Source organism: Aristolochia californica, unplaced genomic scaffold (assembly GCF_029961685.1).
Source record: "Aristolochia californica isolate CCGP_79_NKW_82.1479 unplaced genomic scaffold, dmAriCali1.0.hap1 SCAF_8, whole genome shotgun sequence".
In the NCBI taxonomy this organism is placed as follows: domain Eukaryota; kingdom Viridiplantae; phylum Streptophyta; class Magnoliopsida; order Piperales; family Aristolochiaceae; genus Aristolochia; species Aristolochia californica.
The window spans coordinates 1,579,528-1,601,024 of NW_027182279.1; the positions used below are offsets into that span (position 1 = coordinate 1,579,528).

The 21,497-nt window shown below is 40.5% G+C and overlaps 2 protein-coding genes across 3 annotated transcripts; one reads left to right on the plus strand and one right to left on the minus strand.

The window, feature by feature from the left end:
• Positions 1-1,216: 1,216 nt before the first annotated feature.
• LOC137938912 (alpha-1,3-mannosyl-glycoprotein 2-beta-N-acetylglucosaminyltransferase-like) lies at positions 1,217-18,136 on the minus strand. Of its 2 annotated transcripts, XM_068784019.1 has the most exons (19): positions 17,867-18,136; positions 16,195-16,245; positions 6,577-6,664; positions 6,337-6,399; positions 5,606-5,637; positions 5,428-5,504; positions 5,269-5,314; positions 5,112-5,174; positions 4,149-4,215; positions 4,010-4,078; positions 3,843-3,912; positions 3,636-3,697; positions 3,362-3,452; positions 3,185-3,278; positions 2,722-2,784; positions 2,586-2,624; positions 2,326-2,496; positions 1,928-2,054; positions 1,217-1,845 (listed from the first exon to the last, which is right to left on the minus strand). In XM_068784019.1, exons 1-18 carry the CDS (start codon positions 17,933-17,935, stop codon positions 1,938-1,940), a joined length of 1,332 nt encoding a protein of 443 aa, XP_068640120.1. In that variant the 5' UTR covers positions 17,936-18,136; the 3' UTR covers positions 1,217-1,845; positions 1,928-1,937. The 2 variants fall into 2 exon arrangements, with proteins under 2 accessions (XP_068640120.1, XP_068640121.1); XM_068784020.1 differs by lacking the exon at positions 16,195-16,245.
• Positions 18,137-19,639: 1,503 nt separating this feature from the next.
• On the plus strand, positions 19,640-21,243 carry LOC137939014 (amino acid transporter AVT3A-like). Its single transcript, XM_068784172.1, has one exon. It carries the CDS (start codon positions 19,846-19,848, stop codon positions 21,100-21,102), a length of 1,257 nt encoding a protein of 418 aa, XP_068640273.1. The 5' UTR covers positions 19,640-19,845; the 3' UTR covers positions 21,103-21,243.
• Positions 21,244-21,497: the final 254 nt, after the last annotated feature.

A 21,497-nucleotide genomic window follows, 5' to 3' on the forward strand; every position in this document is an offset into this window, starting at 1 on the left:
AAATGTACCAAGTGTGTTTATTTACCTAAACTAAATCAAACCAATGATCTCAGAGCTTTGTTTATAGAGAAATGAAAGTAACAAAGCAAGAGTGAATGAACAATGTTAATTGTTTCCAGCTTAAAATAGAACATTACTCCTTATCCATGTTTGAATGATGAGGTCTCTTTGTACCCTGTCTTTTAAGTACATGTTAAGGAATGCTTAAGAAGTACTCCTTGCAAAAAAAGTTGTAATGTTTTCTTCTCAAGAAGAAGAAGAAGAAGAAGAAGAAGAAGAAGAAGAAGAAGAAGAAGAAAAGAGTTGTGGTGGTACTAGAACCGGCCTGGTTATCGATCCAAAAAGTTGTTGAAGTCTAGTTCAATCGGTCCAAAAGCAAAGGAACGAATGTTGAACCGGTGATGATATCATAATGATGGAAAATAAGTAATAAAAGGTCGCTCCCTCAAAATTTCTTTATATAGAGGGATGAGAGTGGATAGACTCAGTTTTAAGAGCATGACAATCGACTCGGTTGGGCAAATCTTGCCTTCTCCCAAGTTTTTTTTTCCGAAAAAGAAAAAGAATCAAAGTGTGACAAAAACATAATCCAATTGGCCTGCTTAAATTAAAGAAGTATGCACAAAAATATTAAATTTATAGAGTAGATCAATGACTAAGTAGTATTTAATTTCATTAAGTAATTTGACAATTTAATTATAAATAAACAATTTGATCACATGACCTACATACTTGTTTTTTGTCACATCAAACGCATTTATTTTTAAAGAAACGAATCCAGCGGAGTTGATGGTACCACAAATCCATCATCTTCCAACTTTTCATATTTTTATTCCTTCACGGAGAATAAAAACAAGGGGAATGAACCATGGACCGTCACGGAGATGGGTCGGGGAAGGGGTAAAAACGGGGTGGAAGTGTTTGAAAGCAAGGGAGGAACAAGTTTGAATTTTCAACCTTTGTCACAGGTTTTTATAGAATGAGTTTGGGGTGGGGATTCAAGGGCAAAGTCACCCTATGAGGGTATTATAGAAACTGCAACATATTTGAGTGATTCACTACATAAAGATCGGTACCTTTGTAATTCCTTACTTGGTTCCTTGATAAAGTGGATATTACTCTCCATGGATGATCCATGGCAGAAATTTCTCAGACACTTGATTGGCGACGCGCCTACCGCTTGAACCAGACGTGAACTGGGGTTTTTCATGGACGGAGATCCAAACTAGCAGTGAATAAGGCGGCGTAAAATCAAGAACAGAAACCTGCCTGAATCATACTCAACAAGAAATCAGATGGGCAAGGTGAAATTCAGGACTTCAGCAAACGCAATCAGATAAAAAGAATCTAACTACTCTAAATAAGCAGAAGGATAATAAAATGGCCTTCACAAAAAATTACATCTTTCTGCTGCTAGCAGTCTCACGGAAACAAATTGATTAGTATTTGCCTTTTACTCAAATGGGGAACCTTGTAGCTAAAGACTAAAAGCCTGCAAAATAGATCAATCAGATCTCAAGCCTTTGCAACTTTTGTTAAGATGCAAAATACTGAGATACAAGATTACAACCTCGAAGGGGAATGAGATTGCAGTAGTTTATCTTTATATGTGCATTTTGATCTACATATAAGCTCGCCTGGCTACCACGCTGCAAGGATCCTAACAACTTCGGTCGCCCCCTATCAATTTAGGTTCCTCCCGATGGACTTGTTTCTTCATATGAGCTGTCCTACGAGCAAGGCCGAGAATGTATGTAGGACAACGGGACACCTTGTAACATTCATAGTATTTCAGCTATTCTACAGCATATCTTTTTGTCAAAACAGTTGAAAGCCTACCAATTTCTGTAACAATAATCAGGACAGAAGAAAATTAGCAGCCAAGCAACTCAAGCAATATAATCACAATTATCTCTGACCAACTGACCTCTTCTGCATCAAGTTTGCTGGATATCCAGTTGCTTAAGAGAGTCTGGGCCGACAAGGAATATACGCCTTGGTGTTTGGTAGCGGAAGACTACAATACCTTTATATGCAGTCCTAGGGATTCCATCCTGAGAAAAATGGGAAAAGAGAAGAGGATAGTTACAAGAAAGAAATGCAATAAGCCAGTAGTTAGTAGAATTTTTTTTAGCTGTGTATGGATAATAAAGTACAGGTAGTGCCGAATGTCACAAGGTTTTCAGCTCTAGATGACAGAAGAAACATTGAAAGTCGAACAAAGACTAAGCTCATCTATTAATTTCACGAAGACCTTTAAATGATTATGGTCTACAAACTGCATGATATAAGCAAACAAAATGCGGGAACATGAAGCCTACTTGCCTTCCATTCTTCAAAAATTCCAAACTGGTGTGCAATTCTTTCAAAGTCCATCTGATCCTTGTATTGGATCCTGACATCACCATCAATGTTATATGCCTTCAGGACAGCATCGGCTCCATATACAGGCTTTGCCTTTGCGACAAAGTCAGAAAAATACTTCAAAAATTTGTCCTAGAATTGAAGAAACAACAATATTAGTACAAAAGCCAGTAACTAAAATTAAAAGACTAAAAAATCTCCTGTCAGGAAAACATTTCTACCTCTTGTAGGTAGCTTAGATTCTTTGATTTCCAGTCAACCTATAAGAAAAACAATGTCAAAGATCAATCACAGAAACAAAACAAACTTTAGTAAAGACAAACTGAGCGAACTACTCCAGAAGTACCAGTCACTTACATGGACATCATTAAGCTTAATAGACTCCAGATATTGGCTGAAGTATTGCCCAAAACTAGAGCCCTGAAATTAAATCTAAATATTGGATTTAAAAAATCAAGGGATTGTCAAGTCTAAGCCAGACATGATACATGATCTTATAAATATGAAACAAGAGTATGCACAACTTTTCGATACAAAGAAAACACGCTAGCTTTATCAAACTGGGTCAACTTTTGGCTACTCTAGAATCATGAGAGGCTTCTTTATTACCTTTCTTTTATTTTTTGGAATATCTCTCTTTTCCATAACAGTAACTTCAAAATCAAATTCAATTTCTTCTCCACAATAAATGAATCAAAAGGAAGCTATATGGAAACTAGTTCAAGCACAACATAGACTGCATAAATACACGCTAAAAGGCACTCATGCATATAAGATGTCATTGCTGAAGACCAAAATTGCTCATTTAAAGTTCACATACATGCTCACCGAAATTGTATGTTCTGCAAACTTCTGGACGAATAAACTGGCGATCTTTGCGTGTCTCCTTAAGCCTCATCCAATCATCCCAATAAGTATAACCATGTCAAGGCTCAACAAGTATTTCAATTTTAATGTTAAATATCTAATAACATCAAATATATTATGACAAGGATATGCCTTAGGCCACTTTGGTGATAGTTCATCCCATGTAGATTTTAACAGCATCCACCCCAGTCCAGGAAAGAAATCTGATCGATAAAGAACCTCTGAAGAAAAATATCAACATCATGCACAAAAATCAGTTTTGCTTGCAAGGATTCATACTTCAACTTTTGGATGAATGGACTCCACACTTTATTTCCATCCAATGCCCTATCTGAATATATTACCCCATCTACAACAAATAATACAAGAGCCATGTGAAGCTGAATGATAATAACAAAACCTACCAGGATCATGCACAAATTGCTTTTGTCCATTATCATTCCAGGAAGACGCTGCCATGATAGTCCTTCACAACAAAATCAGAAGCATAAGATAGGGGAGAAAAACACTGACAAAATCATGAAAGCTCAATCTTATTGGATGGAAGTAATTATTGTTCTTATGTTGGTATTATATTTAAAAATCAGTTAAGAGTAAAAAATGAAACTCACTTATCATTTTCAAGTAGCATTGCTGCCGCTTCAAAATACTCAAAAAAATCAGGGGCTATCTCCATGTCATCTATTACCCAAATAAGAAATGGTTATTGTAGATAACTCTGTTGCACGCATAACAATATCAAGACCAAGAAGAACAGGGACAGAAAGCCTCTGACAACCTTCCAATATGATCACCCGGCTGAAGTTATGCTTGTTAAATAGCAGATCCAAGGCCCATTTGTAGTGACCTAGAAAAGAAGATATGACAGGGTAAAACGACAACAAGAAGTGAAGCAACAAAATAAGTTATGTACTTACTTGCAATTTTGTAGTATGCAATAATTTCACCAGGTCTTTCAGTATGTATTGGCCTAAAATCTAAGTGCTGCAGTTAAACACACTAAATGAGAAAGACTGGAGGAGGATAGAAGTGGCATAAAGAACACACTAGAATATCACGAGAGTATGGAAAGAAAATAGTCCAATGTAACCTACTGAAACAACAATATGGCACAGATATAGCAAGTCAAGATGACAGTTGGATAAATTGCAGAGTAGAACTGTAATAAGTGGCATCTGCTATTACTGAGTAAAATATGCAGAATCCACCCTTACTTGACTAGATCATGGTAAATGATGAGAACAAAGTGTAAATTGCTGGGACTCAGGTATCTCAGATTGTCCAACCAAACCAAGGCTGAGAGTTTGACATTCTATGGTAGGATGTGTCCAATGACTAATTTGGATTCATGGTACAAGGAAAGCTCTCATTGTTTCAGTTATCCAGATGTAATGGAAGTGGGTCCTGTATATCACTCAACATATTCTTACCACAAACTAAAGAGACAATTTTGATGATTGATTTCATATTACGTTAGAGTGCATTACTGGGATACAGATCAGGTATCTCAGATTCTCCAAACAAAGGCTTGACATTCTTGGCAGGATGTACTGAATGATTATCTCGGATTCAAGACACAAGAACTCATTTTTCAGGAATCATATAATAGTGTGGAAATGGGCCCTGTTATCATGTTGATCAACATATTCTGACAATTTCAATGTTTGATTTCATGTAACATATGCTGTGTATGCCTGTATCCATAAATTTTTATCTCATGAGAAGGAAAACACGACTTTGTTTAGGAAGTTCAAGCATATAAAGGTTAAAATTAAAGGCTATACTTGAGCAGAAATTGATAGCAAGCAACTTCTGCCATTGGAGTTAGATGATTCGTTGACACCACTAAATTATTCCTTAAAATAAAAAGTCACATTCACCTGCATATAGGTTATCTTGTTGTAGCTTAAAGCCATATTTTTAACATTTTGATCCGGGCCATCCTGAAAATCAATAAAAGGTTCAATCATTCCCACAAAAAGAAACCGTGCCATAAGGCTTACAACTAAAACCTTCAGCCGACAGAATCTGAAGTACCTGGGAAACAAAAAGAGGAAACTTTGATGAAATAGAAGCCTGATATCTGAAGAGAAAGAAGAAAAGGCAAAACCATCTAGTCAGACAAGTAGGCCTTCTTCAGTAACACTTCCCATAATTGACATTTTAAATAAGAGATTCATGTAAAAGGAAACCTACTTCAAGATGGAGTTCAGCGTCCTTTCTAAATAATCTGGACGGTTGCATGCCATTACCACAACTGCTGCTACAGGGACCTGATAAGTTGGGGATCAGGCAAAACTGATGACTATGAATGATAATCGTTCAGTAAACCTTATAAATTAACAATGAAATAGATCATGCTTCTTCAAATTACCTCTTTTTCTATCAATCTCTTCACACCTTTTCCTGAAACATGACATAGAAAAACCACTAAATACTTGTGATAGATGCAAAATATGAGCCAGGAATACCATACATCGTGACAACAGAAAAAGTTAAAAAATGAGCATCTATAAACTCAGAATCAAATATTTTCTTAACAAAACGCTTTTTTTTTTTTTTTTTTTGTTTGTTAACTTGTGAAATTTTATAGTAGCTTTAGACAATAAGCATACAAATGAAGAGGGATCAACCCTGGGGGGAGGGGAAAGGGGGAAGAGGGGCTATCCTTGGCTAATTTATTAGCATGACCATTGGCAACATGTGAAGTATGTTGTCATAAAATCTCAACAGATAGCCTTGATTTCATCAGGTATATGTGTTATATGTGTTATCTTTTTGGAAACAGTTTATAACTAACTAATGCCAAGTTTCCTTCTACGACTAATTGAATTAGTGAAGTGCTGAGTATATAATCTGATTCTTGGCAAAGCTTGACTGAGAAGTCAAATGAAATCTATGAAGTAGCTTCTCCAACTACAGTTTAATGCTAAAGGTAAATGAATGGTTCACATCAATAAACATATGTGCAACTAGAATCATGTTCTATACAGAGATTTTTTTACCACGTTTCATTCCATTGTTATCTAGCATAACCCTTGAACCCTCTCAATCCTCCATTTTGCAAACAAATAGTCATGGACATCAACTAGTAAGATATCATACTTTCAAGATCTTGAACAAGAGCCCTCAAATGTCCACATTCTTCATCTTGATGTCTCCTTGACTCTGCAGATGGGTAGCAAATATTAGGTAAAAAGAAGCCAGAATCAAATATTGCTTGATGACATACAAGCCTAAAGTTGACTGAATAACACACAAGAATGGTTTCTTCTTGATGCAAACATTGATCATGGAAGCAAGCACAATTCAAAGATAATAATTATAGGTATAGTACTATCACACCTTCTAGGGCCACAATTTTTCCCTGTTGCACACTTATTTGGTCAATTAAAAACCGCATTTGACTTGTACAGTGATTTTCAGATTCCACCTGCTCAAAATAAAAGATACCCTACAATTGGTTAGAACAAAATGGAACCAAAATTCAAAAAAAATCTTAGTCGTAATACATGGGACCTTGGCAGTGTGACGAGATAATGCAGATAATTGATTTCATTGAGAGAAACTATAGAAAAATAAGCATCCCTTAAGCTAAATATATAAGTTTAAATGATGTTAGAATCATTATCAGAGATATGGCTTCAGATAATCAGCAAATTCCTAGTTGATGACATTGTTAGCTGCCTGCCAGAACGTAACCAATGGTTTCTAAATTGAGCCAGCAACTCAAAAACAATGAGGACACAGGAGCAGTGCTAGATCAATCCTATACAAAATAAAAGAAAGATTTATAGATTCAAGAACGGTTCAAATCATTTATTTTATTCTTCACCAAAAGATTGAGAAAACTTTACTCTAAAAACCTATAATTTTAAAAATTAATAATTTTGAAATGGTGAATAAGGATATTATTAAAAATCAGAAATTGTAAGATACAAGTAATGAAATCCATCTCAGGAATTATACAGGGAAAGAAGATCCGACAACAACCTGTTGATGAGGAAAAACCCTTTGGCAAGTTGAAAAGATAAAGTAATAAATAAATAAAAAGACAAAGAATAAAGTGAAGAAGAAGGACAAAGATAAGAGGATCCCCAAGAAGCACCTAAAACCTACCTCAAGCATCATGGTCAAATAAAAAGAGCAGTTAAAATCTAACTTCACAATATAACCCATTAAATTTTCCCTGGCTGAATTCTTAAAGCTGCACTTGTGAGTTTACAAATCATTTTTTCAGATGTCTATAGTTTTTCAAACAATTGGAACACAGATGCAGCAACTTTACTTGATAATAAGTGTATGTATAGACAGAAATCACCAGGTTATGTCTTTCATTCTTTCCCTTTTACATAATGCACAGTTCACAGATGTTGCAAGACAAAAAGTGGTAGAGGAAATTTGTCCAAGGATTTATTTACCTCCTCAGCGGTCCTACGATATTCATAAAAAATAATCGAAGAATCAAGAACAGAAATGATTGGATGTAGGAATGAATGCTTGACACATGCAGCAAGAGCTTGCAACTGTTTCTCATGAAGCTGTTTACCTCACGTATATGAGGGTAAAATGGAGAAATTTTATAACCCATACGCGAGAATACGAGAGCTGGCGACTCGAGGGCGACTTCGACTTCAACAACAAGAGAGAGACTAGAGATTGGAGAAGCAACCGGACAGACAACAAGAGGACATTTCGGGACATGATCGTCTTGTCGACAACTCTTCTGATCATCGGCTTGATTCCGGAAGACCCACTGAACCACCGAGGATGACCACCCATGAGCACATTTCTGTTGGAGAACCTGCTCCTCTGGATCATGGTGATAGTGAATGGATGTTTATCCAAGGAAGAAAGCGGTGACTACTGCAGCCTGGCGATGGATGTTCGCTACCGGAGAAATTTCGATTTGGCACCTCTACCTTCACATTCCACAGAACTATTGAAGCTACAAGAATAACACCTCAAATGGGTGAAAATAAATCCTACATCACCATCCCAGACAATGCAGCTTCTACCTTCATCCAACTATTTGACCAGGTCACCTCTGAATGATGAGCTAGCTGATGAACTCGCAAGATCCAGACGGGACACATTGCCTTGTACATCTCGGTCTTTCACTACCAGGGAGGACTGGAATGCAAAATCACCGAATGATGAGGTAAAACGATCATGGCCAGAATTTACATTCCTGAGAAGACCAATACCGGCTTCGGTTGGACGTGCTTTCGTGATTGTATCATCAAGCACAGCCCAAAGCCCCCACTCAACCCTCATCACCGCCACCATCAGTTTCTGCCGCACCAGCCTCTGCTGCACCCATCCTCCCATTTCCTCAATTCCCTCCCAACATAGCAACAAGACAGCAAACCCCACCTACACAATCACCCAGCCCTCCTCCACCAGAAATACAACCACAGAACCTACCATCTCCACCAACTGTCTCTATCCCCTCATCCATCTGGAAGGAGGGTGAAAAACTCCTTTCACTTTCCCTTATTGCCACCACCTACAACCAGCCACCTTGTCCCTAGTCCATTGCCAACTGGTTCTGTGACAACTTGCAACTCAGCTATACTCCAACTTACTCTTTCTTTCGACCGGGAGAATGGGTCTTCCACTTCCCCACCCAACCTAATAAATCGGCTGCTCTAGTTCTCCCCCTTGGTCACCGCTTTGATCTTGTCAAACTACTGACTGGTTACCGTCCCAACCTGGTGATCCCCTTGGTCTATGGATCAACGTGTGGGCCATCCTAGCTGAACTCTGGCACACCCATACCGTCACTCAAATAGCCATGGCTTTTGGTTCTCTTTCCAGCCTAGATACCACCACTTTTCAAAATCCAGATTGGATGTAGCAAAACTCCTTATCAACCCCAAAAGACCTCTTCACGGATCCAAGCTTCTTAAACTCTTAGTGGATGGCACCTTTTTTTGGCTGAACGTCGTCTTTGAAGATCCATCCCCAGTATCCTTGAATTTTTCTCTACAATGGCTTCCGAGACACCCTTACTGAGCCGACTCAGCTACTGGAATCTGCTGCCCCCGGCTTGGGGGAGTGACCATTCCTGTGGACACACAGCATCACCACCCGATGACCGACGGTCCATCCCGTTCCAAGCCAAATTCAAATTTCAAAAGCTTTTAACCTTGACGGCCTCTGCTCATTTTGTCAGCGCTGACACTGGGGATACTGACCCCATTCTGACCGGCCTACCTCCTTACACAGACGTTGTTGAAGCAACCCAAGACCCCCACCTGCAGCTACTCTGTCCCACTCTGTCTACATCGCCTTTCCATCCCTGACATGAACACGACCACCACCCTAAGAACCTCCCAAGTCAACTTCAACCCTTCATGGATCCCCATCCTGAACACACTTGTCAGAACCACCTTTCTCATGTCCCCCAGCTTGAATATAACAGCCAAAATACAAACTTATCCACACAATTTCCTTTCTTTAAATACAAACTTATCCCCCCCCCCCCCCCCCCCCCCTCAATTTCCTTTCTTTAAATACGCACATTCAAAACTCATTCCCAGACACTTCGAACGCCCCTCCAAGTTGCCTCTCCAATTTTGGAAAACACCCCTTCCCTCTCATCTACACAAGTGACATTCCACACGCCATTGTTTTCCTCACTCTCCCAAACAGATCACCTGCCCCTCCCACTCTAGGATTCGCCAACTCCTTCGTAGGGAATCCAGTGGTCAAACTCAATACCCAGTTGACTCGACCATTGGCAGAATCATCGTCCCCCACCAAATGACATAAATATGATGAAGACACTTGGGCTCAAATGATGAGACTTGCCAAAATTATGGGTGCCATATCTCACAATCCACCGACTACCTCCAATTCAAGAGTCCACAATACCAGAAAACACCATGATTATTCTCTCATGGAACATCCGTGGATTTAGTAACCCCAGCAAGAAGGAAGCGGTTTGTGACACACTGGCTTCCTCCAAAGCTTCCATCTTTTTCATCCAAGGGACAAAGCTTCAAACCTTGGACAATAGCATTATCCGTGACATCTAGGCAGCTTGGACGGCTCTGAATGCCACTGGGCAATCCGGTGGCATTCTGGCAATGTGGAACTCCAACTTGGTGGATGTTCGCGACAGCTACATTGGCTCCTACACCATCTGCCTGAAAGTTTTTCATCGCTCCTCTGGCAATACCTGGGGCTTTGCTGGTATCTACGATCCAACCCGATACCGGGAGCGTCAACAATTTTGGACTCCCTCTGATGTGGCAGACTGCTTAGTTGTTTACTGAGGATTTCAACACCATTAGATTTTGTAATGAGAAGATGCCTCCTAGCCCTAGAATTACTTCATCTATGCGTAAATTCACTGACTTCATCGGTGGATGTGAAATGGAGGAAATTCCTCTTTTTGGGAAGAACATCACATGGTCCAATTGGCAACAACGCAGACCTGTACTATCTAAACTTGACAGATTCTTGGCTAATGGTGAATGGCTTCAACTTTACCCAAACTCCATAGGTAAAATTCTTAACCGCATTATTTGTTTTGACCATTGGTCGATCCTTCTTGACACTAGGATCCGCCAATGGGGGGGGGGAGGGGCCAGCCTTTTCGCTTCGAAAATTCATGGGTCCAGGAAAAAGACTTTGACTCTTGCATCTCCCATCAATGGAGATTTCTCCCAACTAAATACGACAGTGGTTGGTGTCTCCCTCATAAGCTTAAACAATTGAAATGTCACGTAAGGAAATGGGCCTCAGACAAGTGTATTGTCACTATTGCTGAGAAGACTAATTTGCTTACCAAAATTGCGGAGCTCAGCAAAATTGAAGTCGATGGCCGTCAACTCTCTCTCTCTCTCTCCCTGAATTTGGGCCTAGACTCTCTCTCCAAGCTCTCTCCCTCTCACCTTGAGCGAATTCACTAGAAGCAAAGAGCACAGTACAAACGGTTCTATGAAGGAGATGGTAACACCAAATTTTTCCATGCCATCTCAACAAGGAGAACCAACCGTATCACTTCTATTTGCCTCAACAACGAGGTGACCTCTGAACAATCAGTTATTACTAGCACTTTCCTCAATTATTTCGTAGGTCCATATAGCGAAGAGTGTACCCACAGGCCCAAACTCCAAAATATTCAACTTCTTGGCATCTCCAATGCGATTGTTTCTGCCAAAGAAATTGAGCGTGCCACTCTTGGTTTGCCCATTGACCGAGCTCTGGGGCCAGATGGATTCAAAAGGTGATTGTTTTTTTTTTTTTTTGAAATGATGCTGTTTTTTTTAAGACAAAAGCTCAAAAGAGCAAATTAGAAAGTAGGGAATCCTTCCTATACAATGAGAGATTGTTGGGACGTTCCGAATTTAGCTAATTTATCAGCCAAAGAGTTGGCTGATCTAGGAATGAGATTCCAATTACAATGCAAAGAAGATACAATGTCAGCAATACTATCAGTGATGGGCCAGTGGCGCCAAGGGGTGAAGCTGTCTTTGGAACACCACCTAATAACCGTCTTCGAGTCGCCTTCAATGATTAATTTTCCATGGAGACGATCTCTGAAGATTTGGAGGCCAAACAACAGAGCACTAACTTCAGCAGTATTATAATCGGCAATGCCCATCGGACCCGCATAAGAAAGAATGGGGTCTCCATTATGACCTCTAAATATACCACCTGCTCCTGTTGGACTAGGACATCCACTAGCACTACCATCAAAATTCAGCTTTATGCAGTCACTGGGGGGAGGATCCCAGATAACCATTCTAGGAGCTCTGCTAGGGCCAGACATGTGAGCGATCAAATTCCAATTTTCCCAAAGGGAAAACCCTGAAAGAGTGGCAAAATCCTTCTTTGTATGAAGCCATCTCGAGATGAGGCCGACGGCATGAGAAGCCGTGTTGTCTGGGGGTACTAGCTTTGGAGTTGAATCTTCGGTTGTTCCGCTCGAGCCAAATACACCATGGAACATGAGCAAGACAGGCTGAAAGAATTAACTTGCCCAGCCGAGGAAGGAGAATCCCTCGAACCATCTCAAAGGTGCCAAAGAGGTCCTGATGTAGCCCCAGTTGGAGTCCGATTTTCTGAAATATCTTCATCCAAACTTGCCAAGAAAACCCACAGTGTAAAAGGACATGCTGGACTGTCTCTTCACACTCACCGCATAGGGGACAAGAAAGATCGAGGGCAGTGAAGCCTCTTCTGTGAAGGTTGTCTGAAGTAAGAATTTGTTCTCTGATAGTTGACCACACGAAAAACTTGATTTTGCTTTGCGCTAAGAGTTTCCAAGCCAGATTTGCCTTGTGCTCATGAGGACTATAGTCTTGCTTTCTGATGTGAAAGTAAGCCGAAGTGACAGTGAATCGACCATTATTACTGGGCTTCCAAATCATCTTATCAATTGAGTGCTCTCAAAGAATAGTACTGCTGAGTTTAGTAAGGAGAGAACAAAAAGCCAACAATTCCTTATCATTTAATCCCCGACGAAACTGAAGACTCCACGAGTGATCACTCCATGAATCGGCCACAGAGCAAGAGAGGTTGTTTGCCACCCTATGCAGCCCGGAAAGTCCTCTGAGAGAGATCGGGGGCCACACCATTCGTCCGACCAGAAGAGAAGGGTCATTCCGTTGCCCGTGTGAAATGATGTAGCATCTCTAAATACTGGAAGGAGCTTGAAAACTGATTTCCATATCGGGGATAGGAGGCGAGCAGCGCCACCCTCTCTCCACCATGCACCCGAAAACTGAAGGTAGAATTTCACCATATTCTTCCATAAACTGTTGTGCTTGTTGTTAAAATTTCAAATCCAAAAGGTGACTTTGACAGACGTTGTTGGCCCCCACTATTAAGGACAACATCACTAGCATGGTCAATTCTTTCTATCGACAAGGGATCACCTTTAAGAGCTTGGGCACCAACTTTATTATCCTCATCCCCAAGAAGGTCGCGGCCGAGCAACCCACGGATTACTGTCCTATCAGTTTGATTTCCACAACTACAAAATCATTGCTCGTATCCTATCCCATCGCCTCAAAGCTTCCCTCCCAACAGTTATCCACTCGGGCCAATGTGCATTTATTAGAGGCCGTTCTATCCTTGGTGCGGCAATGACAGCTCATGAACTTCTCCATCACTTCAAGACTGATAGCCAACCCTGTTTTGCCCTCAAAATTGATCTGGAAAAAGCTTTTGATCGGGTGAATTGGCGACTCCTTGATGATCTCCTCCACCAAATGGGTTTTGGTGAAAAATGGTGTTTCTGGATCAGAGGTTGCATTACCTCTCCCTCCTTCTCCCTTATATTAAATGACACGATTTGTGGATACTTCAAAAGTTCTCGTGGGCTACAGCAAGGGGACCCTCTTTCCCACTTTTCAACATAATGGCCAAATTCCGGTCGACAATGGTCCATTTTGCAAGACACTCTGGATGGTTCCAACCCATTTCTCATCAGCAAGCTTTTAACATTCCTGTCCTCCAATTTGCTGATGACACTATCTTTTTTTTGCGTTGGTACCTTGGAGGAAATAAAAATCTAGAAGCTCTCATTGACCTCTTTGAAGTAACCACTAGCCAGAAGGTCAATTGGTACAAATCTGCTCTCATTAGCTATCACATCGCTCCAGCTACTCTCCAATCCATGGCAAACTCTTTAGGTTGTGAAATCACCACCTTGCCTGCCTCCTACCTAGGACTACCTCTCTTCTTTCCAAAGCCAGACATCTGGTTCTTCTCAACTCCTGCCTCACCAGTATACCTAACTACTTTCTCTCCTTCCTTCATTGCCCAATGGCGATATGTAAGTAGATTGACACCCTTGAACGTCGTTTCCTTTGGAGAGGGGCTTCGGATGGCTTCAAATACCATCTGGTTAAGTGGAATGATCTTTGCAAGCCAAAACTCTTGGGAGGCCTCGACATCCGCCTTACCAAGGACATGAATCAAGCCTTCATTCTCAAGTGGTTTTGGAAATTCAATGCAAAGTCCAAGTCCATTTGGTGCCCTATGCTTGCTGATAATTTGAACTAGTGCTCAACTTGGTGGACCACAGGTGAAAGACACCACAATCTCTCCCCTCTATGGCGCGCTTTCTTCCCCCTGCTCAAGGCCTTTGGAAAAGGAATTTGGTTCTTTGCTGGCAATGGCACCACATTAAATTTTGGTCGGACTGGTGGTGTGGCCGAGGGCAATTTTGCTCAACATACCCAGCTCTCAACTTGATAAGCTCTTTTCCTCTTGCCTCAGTTGTTGACTTCTGGTCCCCTCCCGACAGCTGGAACTTCCATTTCTGTAGAGGTCTCAATGATGAGAAGGCTACTATGATCTCTTCCTGATATGTTGATCTCCACGAAGCTCAAATCCGAACCCACCTCAAGGATAAGATCATTTAGCATCTTGAAGACAACGACATCTTCACTGTTTCATCAGTGTACAATCTCATCAGGAGATGGTACACGACCCTCCCCCCCCTGAGCTATCCCTCATTTGGAAATTGGTTGTCCCTCTCAAGATACACTTCTTCCTTTGGTGTGCTGCCCAAGATAAGATTATCACTGCCACCAATCTCCACAAAAGAGAAAATAATGTGCCTTGTATCCTCCACCCCTTTTGCAACGCAGCTGAGGAGACAACTTGTCACCTTCTTTTGCATTGTCGCTTTGCCTGTTCAGTGTGGACCAATGTCCTCCATCAAACAAGAATGCAACTATGCCTGCCCGGCAACCTCCTCAACACCTACAGATTCCTCACTGACATGCCCTTACCTACCCTTGGTAAGCTCATCCTCTCCTCTTGTGTTGGCCACGCCACATCCCTTGGGCCCTTTGGAATGAACGAAACCAAAGACTCTTCAACTTCAAATACAACAATGTTGACATGGTGTCCAATAAAATTATCAGCCATGTTGCCAGTTGGTTATCCACCAAAAAGGAGTTCAGCTCAATCGGTTCCCCCATTTGCATCAATTGGAGAAAGATTGTCAATCTGCACCATTGTACACACCCCCATTAATCTTGCCTAGACACCTCCTCCTTCCAAGTATTCTAAAGCTAAACTTTGATGGGAGTGCTCGCAGCTGTCCTGGAACTGCTGGCTACGGGGGTGTCCTCCGAAATGTTGAAGGCCATGTCCTCATCACCTACTCCGGCCCAATGGGCCTTGCTGACTCCATGGAGGCCGAATTATTCACTTTGCTGCAAGGGCTTATCATCTTCAAGGACTAACTCTCCGGCCCCCTCATCATTGAGGGCAACTCCCAAGTGGTTATCACTTGGTGCTCTTCCGTCTCCTCCCCTCCTTGGAGACACTAGAATGTAATCAACAAAGTCTTTGATATTCTTTCCCTTTTTTAATGTTTTTGGACTCATGTACTAAGATCAGCTAACTCCCTAATTGACTCTCTTGCTAAGGACAGAGCCTCCCTCCAATCCCTTGTTGTTAAGGGAGTGCTCCTTTAACTTTGTTTGTTTTCTTTCTCCTCTGATTAAATTATCATTTCACTCAAAATATATATATATATATAAGTAATTAGTGTTCAAACTTGAAACAGTTATCTGCTAAGAATTTATTCAAAGAGAAATTATGAGGTACAGCAACCTTGCAGAGAACCAATGGTTCACTAAACATTGTCCATAAAGCACAACCAACCTTAAGATCAACAGAAAATCTGCTAAGAATTTATTCAAAGAGATATTATGAGGTACAACAACCTTGCAGAGAACCAATGGTTCACTAAACATTGTCCATAAAGCACACCCAACATTAAGATCAACAGAAACCATGATTCATAAAGTTATATCAGATACATAGTCAGAGAAGATACGTAGTCAAAGGTATCCATAAAGTTTGATATAGTGTACAAGTTTTATGTCATTTGCTTTTGTCATTGAATATTTTCATAATTTTGAATATAATATAAAAAAAGAAAAAGGGAAGAAGAAGAAAATGGTATAGCTGTCCATAACATACAGCGGCAGCCAGACGATCTGCATACTCCGATTGTGTAGCAAAAAGCCGCATCTAATAAAAAGGAAAGAAGGACACCAAGTTATTCAGGCGCCAAATAGATAAAAAAAAATGTCAAGCTAGTGCTAGCATCTTCTTATTTTGAACTTAAAGAAATTCAGAAGGAAAGGTATGCTAACTATTTCAACTAAACCAAAGTAGTGATTTTTTTTTCCAACCAGGAGTACATGCTTGCTTAAACCAATCAACACCCACCATGATTAACAGTTTCGGTCTTTAACTTGTGTTAAAGAATAGTCCCACATGGTTTAGTGAGTAAAAAGATCTTGAGTTTCGGAAAAAGGTTTCCTAAGTTGGCTAGTCATTTTGGGATGGGCCTTGAACCCAACTTCACATGGTATTACATCAAGTACTCGTATGTGGGCATTCTACCCAAATTATCCACGTGCCTACACATGAGGGGGAGTGTTAAGGAATAATCCATTAGTGATATCAAAGATCTTGAGTTTATTGGTTGGCAGAAAAGGTTTCCTAAGTGGCTAGTCATTTTGGGATGAGCCTTGGGAGTAGGTGGGCTCTACCCAAATTATCCATATGTGGAGCTACAAAAGAGAGATTACACATGAGGGGGAGTGTTAAAGAATAGTCCTACATGGATTAGTGAGTAGAAAGATCTTGTGTTTCGGAAAAAAACTTCCTAAGTTGGCTAGTCATTTTGGGATGGGCCTTGGACCCAACTTCACAACTTGCTACCTTGTTTTTTTTTTTTTTTTTCTTGCACTAACAGCTATAGCTAAGAATTTCACAACCAAAGAAACTGTAGAAGGAAAAACTCCCTATGTCACAAACCTCATAATCGTTCCATGTTGTTCTTCATACTCGAAGGGATATAGATCCATGGGAATATCGATTAAAATTGGGTTCAGGTCTATCCCGAAATGACTGGTCAAAGTTAAGACCTTCTTCTCATGCAATAAGCACAAAATCTTTCTAATTCTATATCCATGTGAGACTATTCTTAACACTCACTCTCATGTGTAGGTCCTCTCTTTATGGCTTTTACAGCTTAGAGAATCATACTCTAACACCATGTTAAATTTGGGTCCAAGTCAATTCTAAATGACCAACTAAAGATAGGATACTTCTTCTCATGTAATAACACCGGGCCTTTCTAATCCTATATCCATGTGGGACTATTCTTAATAATATAGAACCTAATTTCACATAGTTTCAACTGCCTGAATTGTATTTATTTTGACTTGGAGTTTTATCTGCCTGAGTTGTACAAGTTTTATCTGCTTTGACTTAGCATCTATGCACAGGTGTCACCCAATTTTACAATCAAAGCAAATGCACATCGGCAATAGATCCAGTTCCCAAATTCAAACAGAAAACCTAAAAGTATCAGTCCAAGAGCACTTCAATAAAGAACCAAAGTTAAAAGGAATTTACAATATTCTTCTTAGATGACATAAATGACTACAATACGAAAATTATACTCCAGAAAATTCAGCTGATTCATAAATGACTACACTACAACATGCAATCAGACTCCAGATATTCTGCGGAAAATCCAAGTCTCCAATAGCATTAAAACAGAGTCACAAAAACAAATTTCGAAGCGTTCAACCGAATTTTGTAGATGAAACAGGAAAATCATTCAACATATGCGTACCTGGATGAAGATAAATACAGCTGCGGCGGCTAGAAGAAGAATTCTGAAATCACAGAAATTTCGCGCCATTCTCGTTTTATGGAAATGGCGGAAATTTAAGATATGCGATCTTCGAAACCGGAATAATAAAGTGTAGATCTGAAATAGGCGAGTTGCTGTTTCCACTCTCCCAAAGGAAACGTTATGGAAAATGCATCGGACCAGTAGTAAGTTAGAGGATCTCCCAGGTTCCACTCGCTTGACTATAGCAGTCCACGGTAGACGAGTCCGTGATCGTCTCCAGAGTGGTTCCAAGTCCCAAACTCAATCGTGGACTAAGACCTGGTAAGCTATTCGAGCTTCGATGGGCCCTCGATCGTAAAGGAGATTGGATTCGCTTGACACTGCCCAGACCTAGCAACAAGCCCATCTTATTTAGAACTTTTTTTAATTTATTTTCAAAATAAAGACATTTGAAGCTAGGTTTTTTCCTATATTATTTCAAGCCTTTAACCGTTTAATTACATTTGTTCGTTCCATAAATTATAAAAATTAGGAACATTTTGGTTTTTTTTTCTATTTTATGTAGCTAGATTTAAATCAACTGAAATAATATAAGTGTACAACATTGTAACAACAAATAAGTGATTCCACATAAGAAAATGATGCAATTTGAGTCACATGGGTTATCGAATGATTTAGCATTGCTACACCTATGACATTAAGTCTTTAGTGTCATTAGACTGATAAGTGTGCAACATTGTAACAACAGATAAGTGATTACCGCAATACGAGTCATGTTGGTTATCGAAAATAATTTAGCATTGCTAGACAACATAGCACTAAAATGTCTCTTAAATTCCAACAAGAGAATAAACGGGAATGGTTGAAGAGTTTTATTTTTGAGTTTAAAATTGTTGACCCAAGTTTTAAGTTATTGAGGATTTATTGCGATAATTACACAGTAGTATTTTTTACCAAAAATAATAAAATAATATGAACGGAAGATTATATAACGATATGGTGTAGCAAATCAAAGTTTCTGGAATTTGATTGGTGAGGTATTTTTGTCGTAGAAATTCGGGCTTAGAGATGGACTTTTCCGTGCTTGAAACAGACGAAGTTGATTAAAAATTCAATTCCAACTTGTGCTCCAATCAATCGCTAATACACCACAGACAAATTTCAGTCAGAATCCGACCAATGGGTCGCCAGCAAAAGGGCCTTTTACCCGACGTCGACCCTTTTCTGGAACGCCCGCCTTGATTTCACTCCGGTGTCTAAAAATGGAGAAGACTGAAGACCCTGTAAATGACGAGCTTAGATACGAGTTGCCCTGCTGGTTCAGAATTGATGGTAGCGAGAAAGCACATTTCCGCCTGCAAAAAAACGTAGACCGGTGAAGAAGGAGAAAGCCGGTGAGACGAAGGCCAAAACCTAATAATTTTTAATTCATGGGTTTATATTAAAAAATAATTTTATTAATTTTTTATTGTATTTTACGAAATTATTGCTTTTGGTAACTCATTTTTTTTTGGATAAATCATGAAGGCAGGAATAATATCGTAAAATTAGGGAGATATAAATATCCGATATTTGAGGGTATTTAAAGAATATTTGATCATTATCTTCTATCTCCCACGGGGCAGCACAGGTGACCAACCAGGGAGTGTCTAAAGAACGTCTCACCCGAAGCTCCACTCACCATATTTGTTTGAAAGTCTCTCGATGAGATGTCGATGACCATTTGCGTTTATAAGCTTCACATCGTCGTCTCCCTCGTCGGTCATTCGGCAGGCGCCGACAGAGAGGGGTCATGTCAAGGAAGGAGAGCCCATAATCTTTCTCTTTGTCTTTCTCCTATCTCTGTCATCCTTGTTTTTGGGTTTCCCATTCACGTCTATCGGGAGCTCCCTCGCGTGCTTTTCGTCGATTTGTTGTTTTTTTCTTTCTACAAGAAGAATTTGAGACCTGTTTGATAGAGAGAAAAATCTGTCGCCATGGTGTTCTCATCAGATGCGAGCTCGTCGTCCTATTCTCTTCCGACTGAATCGACTCCCCTTCTCCCCAAATCCCATCTCTCATCGCAGCCGAAAACCCTTGCCAACGTCTTCATTGCCATCGTCGGAGCCGGAGTACTTGGTCTGCCGTACACGTTCAAGAAGACCGGATGGCTGTTTGGTCTCGTCACCGTCTTCTTCGTCGCTCTCATGACTTATCACTGCATGATGCTTCTCGTCCGGACACGCCGCAAGCTGGACTCCCTCGGATTCACGAAGATCGCCTCCTTTGGTGATCTAGGCGACGTCGTGTGCGGACCAGTGGGGAAGTTCGCCGTCGACGTTATGATAGTCCTTAGCCAGGCAGGATTTTGCGTCAGTTATCTCATATTCATCGCCAACACTATCGCAAATTTGTTAAATCTGAGCCCTGGTTCGCGGTATGTTGTGGGGTTTCAGCCGAAGACGGTTTTCATCTGGGGGCTTTTCCCCTTTCAGTTAGGATTGAATTCGATCCCCACGCTGACCCATCTCGCCCCTCTGAGTATTTTCGCAGACGTAGTTGATCTGGGGGCGATGGGTGTCGTCATGGTGGAAGACTTGTTGATCTTTCTGCAGAGGACACCAACTTTGGAGCTATTCGGGGGGCTCTCCGTCGTTCTCTACGGACTCGGCGTCGCCGTCTATGCCTTCGAAGGAATAGGGATGGTACTGCCGTTAGAATCTGAAACAGCTGACAAACAAAAATTTGGGAAAACTTTGGGGATTTCAATGGGATTCATAGCTTCGATGTATGGAATGTTTGGCGTTCTGGGTTACATGGCATTCGGGGAAGAAACCAATGATATAATCACAACCAACTTCGGAAGAGGGATCGTGAGTGGATTGGTTCAAATAGGTCTCTGCATAAATCTCTTCTTCACCTTCCCTCTGATGATGAATCCTGTCTACGAGGTAGCCGAGAGGAGATTATCTGATGGGCGATACTGCATCTGGATGAGATGGATCATAGTTTTGATTGTCAGTCTGGTGGCTCTGTTGGTGCCAAACTTTGCTGATTTCTTGTCATTAGTAGGAAGCAGTGTTTGTATCATCTTAGGCTTTGTGCTACCTTCTTTGTTCCATCTGATTGTTTTCAAAGGGGAGATGGACTGGAAGGGGCTTGCCTTGGATGGAACCGTTGTGGTCGTTGGAGTGTTCTTGGGAGTCTCAGGGACCTTTTCTTCCCTAATGGAGATTTTCTCCGTGAAAGTTTGAAGCTTTTTGTTCTTACAGAACTGTGAAAAAACTAATGGTTCATCCTCGAGCTAATGATTCACATGACTGTACCAGTATAGTTCTTTTCTGCCTTGATTTCAGAAGACTTTTGCTTTCCTTCCCATTCTGGAAGACTTCGTATATATCTGTGTTTTGATTCTTGAAAGACAAGGAAATGGTAAAATCTATAATGGAACTTTAAGCAGATTGTGTGTACCCTGTTCGATTTGATTGCAGAGAGGAAAAAGTAAAAAGTGTTTGCAAGTATCAATCTAGTCAAAATTTTCTTTTTTATCAGAATAATCAAGGGTTAATGAGTCAAAGACTTTTCTTTTTTGTCAGATTTTTTCTTCGTGGATTTGGAGTGTGACTTTAGTTACTACAATATAACCCAC